The 6,201-nt window shown below is 35.6% G+C and overlaps 1 protein-coding gene across 1 annotated transcript; it reads right to left on the reverse strand.

The window, feature by feature from the left end:
• Positions 1-2,010: 2,010 nt before the first annotated feature.
• LOC131637987 (transcription factor KUA1-like) lies at positions 2,011-4,580 on the reverse strand. The gene is made up of 3 exons (XM_058908550.1): positions 4,102-4,580; positions 2,872-3,080; positions 2,011-2,742 (listed from the first exon to the last, which is right to left on the reverse strand). Exons 1-3 carry the CDS (start codon positions 4,385-4,387, stop codon positions 2,248-2,250), a joined length of 990 nt encoding a protein of 329 aa, XP_058764533.1. The 5' UTR covers positions 4,388-4,580; the 3' UTR covers positions 2,011-2,247.
• Positions 4,581-6,201: the final 1,621 nt, after the last annotated feature.

The raw sequence follows: 6,201 nt of genomic DNA on the forward strand, positions 1-6,201 counted from the left end.
TGTTTTTTGCTTTTGTTTAGCTTATTTTAAGTATGTCTTCAAGGTGTTTGATGAAATGCTCCATAGAAATTTGGATGAAGAAAATGGGTTTTTGAGTAAAAATCTAAGTGTGGTATCTAATCAGACTCTCTCTTCCCTTCAACAAAGGTTTCTTTCAAAGATTGTGAGTTTAATCAAGTTAGAGAACCTGCATAATCGAACCGTGCGTGATAAAGCCAAAGAAATGATCCGTAACTGGATAGACTTTAAGATTGTGGTTCACAAACTCTGTTATCTCTTGTGAAAGAATGTTGCTTGGTTGCTTGGGTTGGATTAAGGAATTGGATTAGTAATACTCCATCGTATTCTAATTTCTCAAAGTTTATTGTTGTCCAACTCTTGGTAGACTTAGCTAGAATTTAGTTTGAGGATGGGAAATGCCCTTACTCATTGTTTGTCAAGTTGTTTGTATTCCTTTTGTTTGATCTATTAAAGGAGGATGTTTACTGTCAAAACAAAAAAGAGAATGTAGTGGGTAAACTTGATGAAACTTGCTCAAATAGGGTTTGGAAATGATTTACAGCAAAACAACTCAAATGTCGTTTTTTAGTGACTTTTTAGAAAATAAAGGAGCAAGAGTGAAAGGTCTGGCGCGGGTTTATGAATAAAACGCATCCGAAGATGCATCTGTGTAAAAAACTCCCTAAATTTTGAATTAATGGTGTTTACGTAGATGCATCTTCAGACTCACCCTTTTATTATACGGAGATACATCTCCAGATTAAATTTTGACAAAATAAAAATGACACATGCATTTGCGTTGAAGACAGTGAAAAAAATGTGCTCAGAGATGCATCTCCGAACAATAAAAACAATTTTAACTTTTTATGATGGTGTAGAAGCGCTCTATCCTAGGATAAGTATTCCTTTACTTTTAATCATATTTGATGCCACCCCCAAAACTATATTCCTTTTTTTTTTTTAATCATATTTGGTGCCACCCCCAAAACATTGCAGTTTACCCCAAAATCCAGTGCCATTAACATTCTGGATTTACCATAAAATCCATATTCCTTTTTTTTCAATCATATCAGTGCCATTAACATTCTGGATTTACCATAAAATCCTTTTTTTTTTTTTTTAATCAGCTGTTTACCTCAAAATTCAGTGCCACCCCCAAAACATAGCTGTTTACCTCAAAATTCAGTGCCATTGACATACTGGATTTACCATAAAATCCATTTCCACCCATTCAGATACCTAAAACATGCCAAAATTCAGTGGATTTTCTAATATGTACTAATTTTCCAAATGCATTTATACTAGATTCGTATGAAATTTTCAAATATCCTGTAAAATTGCAACCAAAAAAATGTAAAACTTTAGGATGTACAGCTTGGTCTAAAAAAAATAAAAAAATTTACAGAGAATTTTAAAAAGTGTTAAAAGTAAATAAATTTTAGTCTTTACTTATTTTACTTAAAGAATAGTAAAATTATAATGATCCGTTCATATAACATGTAAGCATGTGGGTACAGGTGTCGCGGTGTCAAGTAAAAAACTCCAACTTATTGAGAACCAAAATAAAAAGGTAAAAGACCAATTTTACAACAACAAAAAAAAAACAGCAGCTTATATCATCTCTCAAACCTCTCCAAAACTTGCTCTCTCAAAAATATTCATGGCCCTGCCATCAATATTAAGTGCCACATATTGATTCCAGGAGCGTGCTATACCTCACAAGACTTACTCACCAATTGAAACAAATCACAAGCATCATCAAAAGCTTTTACGTTAAGAAAGGAAGTTGTGCATGTTTGGTTTCTCAGAGATTTTGCTGAAATTACAATATATCATCTTGGTTTTGTCAAACTTACCTCTAATCCAAATATGCACCAACAGTTTGTTCATTTCAGCAGTCATAACTAACAGCAATTCACATAATTTAAATAAATAATTTCAATTTCCTGGATTTTTATACTGTGTTGCCCTGTAAAAAAAAATCCTGTTCCAGATGACAAAATTTTGGCATGTCGCAAACCTTGGTAGATTGTCAAACTGCACAATTTTACATAACCCTGAGAAATGAAAACTACTAAACAAACATCAAGTTATAATTTAAACCCAAGTAATTCCTAGATGCTACTGTCTACAAGCAAACAAACAAACTAGGTTAACCATATTCTGAAAGGACACATAAAAATTATTAAGGTTATTCCACAACCACATATATTTGAGGAATTACACAAGACCACATGATAATAATGCTCACAGAACAGTCCCACAAGCTGGTGTTGCATGAAAAGCCGACTGCCTAGAAGGTCCTTCTTCGAGTAGTTTGCGAGACAGAGTCGAGGGACCGGCATCGCCAATAGTCTCTCCTAAACTTAGTTTTGACATGCCAACGAGTTCGTCAACATTGATTGGGGCCTTGGAATGTACTGCGGTTGGCTTCACCACTTCATGTGTCTCGTTCTTAGGAGCGGGCTCAGGACTGTATCCAGACCAATAGGGAAGAGGAAATGGGAAGAATGGAGAATAATATGCTGGATATACTACCGGATATGACGATGGCAGTGGATTGCTATCAGGCTTTAATAATGGGATAGAGGCAGATTCTCCGTCATTTGAGTTTGTGGAATCCATGGATTCGCATTCTTCATCGAGTGGGGGAGGAGCAGGCAAAGGGTTATTGCCTTCTGTTTCAGTCTGTAGCGGATTAGCTGACATGAAGTCTTGTGGTACCATTGAAGTGTCAGCTGCCTGCAAAATCAAATATGAAAATACAAGAAATCCAGAAAAATTAGAGGATTCCAAAGGAAAAGTGAAGTTATATAATGTAAAGGAAACATATATTTGATGCATAAAGTATTTGCAAATAAGGGGACAAACATCATCTTGAACAATATCGAATAAGCTGGACCGTCTTTTCCTCCTAGACACATTGCTTTGCCTGATGAAATATTTCTGAGCATGACTGGCCACCTGAGTAGGTGTCCTTGATATAACATAGTTCCTAGCAATTCCACGCCAGTCACCTTTGCCAAGCTTCTGCAATCCAAGTAAAAACATTCTATGTTCCTCCTCAGTCCAGGGAGTGCCTGCAAAAAGATTAAAAATCAAACGCCCATTTTCCATAATCTCCATCGAAACTGACTGTAATATAAACTTAAAAAAATGCATACTCAGCTAAATCGTACTGGTCCAAAACCTAGTTATATGAGGTAAGGCTATTAGGCATCAAAAAATGTTAACCTAATGAAAAAACATTTTTTTTCTTCTTTATTTTCAAAGAGCCTAGCAGCGAAACACTCACACACTCTAAGTGTAGATAAATGAGGAATTGCGGATTCAAACCCAAGTTCCAACATATCAAATCTCCCTGCAATCTTTTACCATCTGAATTGTACTTGCAAGACTGGAAATAAAAAACATATTCTACTAATACTTGCAGATCATTAGGGTGAAATCAAGTTAGGCAATTTTTGTATTGGGGCTCTGGCTAAAATGGGCCCCCCGCAAGTGGACGGTGGGATTGATCCCCTAAGAAAAAGTTAGGCAAGGTTTTCTAAAACACCTACCACAGTCTAACATTTAATCTATCAAAGGCTTTAATCAAAAAATATTTTAGGGCAAAAAGCCTAGTTTAGATAGCTGAGACAGTGAAATACATGCATAAATATAGAACATACCCCATAATTAGGATACACCTCAAAATTAAACAAACATCAACCTAACAGAAACTAAACAGTATAATCTTGAAGCACATGAGAAACATTATTTTTTAAGCACATGACTTAAGACTAATAAATACATAAATATCAATACATTTCTTAGACCAACATTCAAAACATTAGACATTCAAAATTTATGAAACAAGCATATCTAATACAACAAACATTCCAATCATACATACATAAAAGACAATCACTAATAAAGTTATTCCCACAGTGGAACCAACAAAAAATTAAAAAAAATACAATTATTGACACCAACCAAAAAATTAAAAATACAAATATTGTCACAATTCTAAATACACACCAACCAATCCAAGCTAAGATCACAAAATTGAAGAACAAAAATACACATGCAAGCAGAAAAAAAAGGTTAAAAGAAACAAACCCTTTTTCCTTTCACGGGAAGTAGAAGAAGAGCCAGGAACAAAATCCTCAGAGGCGTAACCGTCAGCAACGGCGGCGTGATCAGGCGTTTCACCGGGTGAATCGAGGTTATTTAACCCGGTATGAAGGGATCCAGACCCGGAACCAGTATAATGACTAAGATTACCCATACTAACACTCTTTCGGATCCCATCGGTTAATCGAACTCCGAAAAGCTTAACACCACGGTTGGGACACGTTCTTGAGTTGTGCCCATTGTGGCTGCAATGGGAACAGCGGCGTGTCATGGTTTTCTGAACCGGATCGAACGAGGGGAAGGTTTATTGGGTTTTGAGGATCCGAATTACAGGATCCGAGACATGAAATTGTGAGGTTTTAAGGTTGGGGATTAGTACCGAATAGGTTTTTGTTTTGTGTTTATTATGTTTTTGTTTGGTCTATTGGAGAGAAAAAGAGAAAGAGAAACAATGCAACACTATCCATTTATCTTGTCGTGGATAAAGAGAAGTGGGGATAAGATGCTTCGCGGGTGTTTTTTTATGATACGTGCTAGGTTTTTTCTGACCGTGGATTGGTTCGGTGCTTGATGACGTGGTGGAGGTTTTGTAGTGTTATTGGGTGGGTTTTGGAACTGAGTTATCATCAAGTTGATTAAATAATGTTTTCATATTTCATACACCGTCTTTAAAAAGTTTACGTAATGGCTGACTTACAATTATTTTCTTGTTTGATTTTAAATAGTGTGTAAATTTTAGTTCAATGAGTAAATCATATAAATATTTTTAAATTAGACATAAAAAATAGAGCTCAGCTAGATAGACAAATTCAGAATTTTGCATGAAGTCTCTAAATGATAATTTTATTTTATCTATTTGATAGGTTTGAAAATTGTGTATGATAGGGTTTTGTAGATTTCTAATGTGGTTTTGTAGAATAAATAAGTGAGTAAATGAAGACGAATATAGTGAATTATGATCATAATCATACTTTAGACTGCACATGTGATAACTTATATGCAATGGATGGTAACTGAGCCTGTTTTACATTTGGCTTGGGGTCAGCCCTTAACAGTTGCATTAAAGATTTGTCATGGTGTGACATGGGGGGAGCCTTTTAAGAAACCGGGTCAGACTCTTTATGTCGAGATCCTAGTGTTGAGAGTGGAAGAGACTCAGGGAGCAAATGCATTAAATACTAGTCTTATCATTGAAATGTTTCACAAAATTTCCTTACATGAGGCCTTAGGTTCATAGGTTATGGTGTGACACTATCCCCTAGGGTGTTTGAGGGCACCAAAGTGTTGTTACATTTCAGAGACGAGATTTGATTGTTTTTTTCATCTTTCCATTTTCTTTTATTCTTGACTCTTGAATATTCATCTCCATTGTTCTCTTATATAAATATTATTTTTCCTTCCCAAACAATTTTTGTTCTTTCTTATAATTAAGACTTATTTACTTCTTGTAAACAATTTGCTTCTTCTTTGAGCTCCAATGATCTTTGGTTTCGCCATCCCTCCGTTTATCAGGGTTATCCGTTTTTGGTTCACTATCTTTTTCAAGTTTCACTCGCTTTTCACCATTCATTCACTTCGCCTCTTTATTGAGATACCATTTCTAACCCCTTTTCTTACATTTTGCTGCTTAGTTTTCTTAACTTTGATATGGAAAATCTGGAAAATATACACGCAAATATGATTAATGAGTCTGGTGGTGGAGATTCTTCATCATCTGCAATATATGAAAATTCATATGCTCCAAATGTCAATCCTTTAGAGGTTAACCGACTCAACCCAAATCTTGTCAAATTTGGAGATAGTTCGAGTGCCGAAAGGGTTCTGTAGAGAGTGGCGGTGGACCCTCTAGCACCTATATTGTGGGAAGTACTAATGGATCCTCTGAAGAAGATGAAGAGATGAACTCCGATAATATTGTTATGAGAGATATGGTTGTTTGTCTCGCTTCCTCTATCAAGAATTGAATGGTGCCACTACGACTCAAAATGAGTGACTTACTCGCTACTTCGTTAACAACTTTAGTGTGGCACATGGTCGAGACTCTAGTGATATAGAAATTAGGATCACCATAATTTTCGATGTCAA

This window comes from Vicia villosa, linkage group LG1, assembly GCF_029867415.1.
Source record: "Vicia villosa cultivar HV-30 ecotype Madison, WI linkage group LG1, Vvil1.0, whole genome shotgun sequence".
Classification (NCBI taxonomy): Eukaryota; Viridiplantae; Streptophyta; class Magnoliopsida; order Fabales; family Fabaceae; genus Vicia; species Vicia villosa.

Coding starts and splice junctions, on each gene's coding strand:
- LOC131637987 (XM_058908550.1), bottom strand. CDS start 4,387: ATGACACGCCGCTGTTCCCATTGCAGCCACAATGGGCACAACTCAAGA. Junction 3,081..4,101: donor TTCCCGTGAAAGGAAAAAGG/GTTTGTTTCTTT, acceptor ATCTTTTTGCAG/GCACTCCCTGGACTGAGGAG. Junction 2,743..2,871: donor TCGATATTGTTCAAGATGAT/GTTTGTCCCCTT, acceptor TTGATTTTGCAG/GCAGCTGACACTTCAATGGT.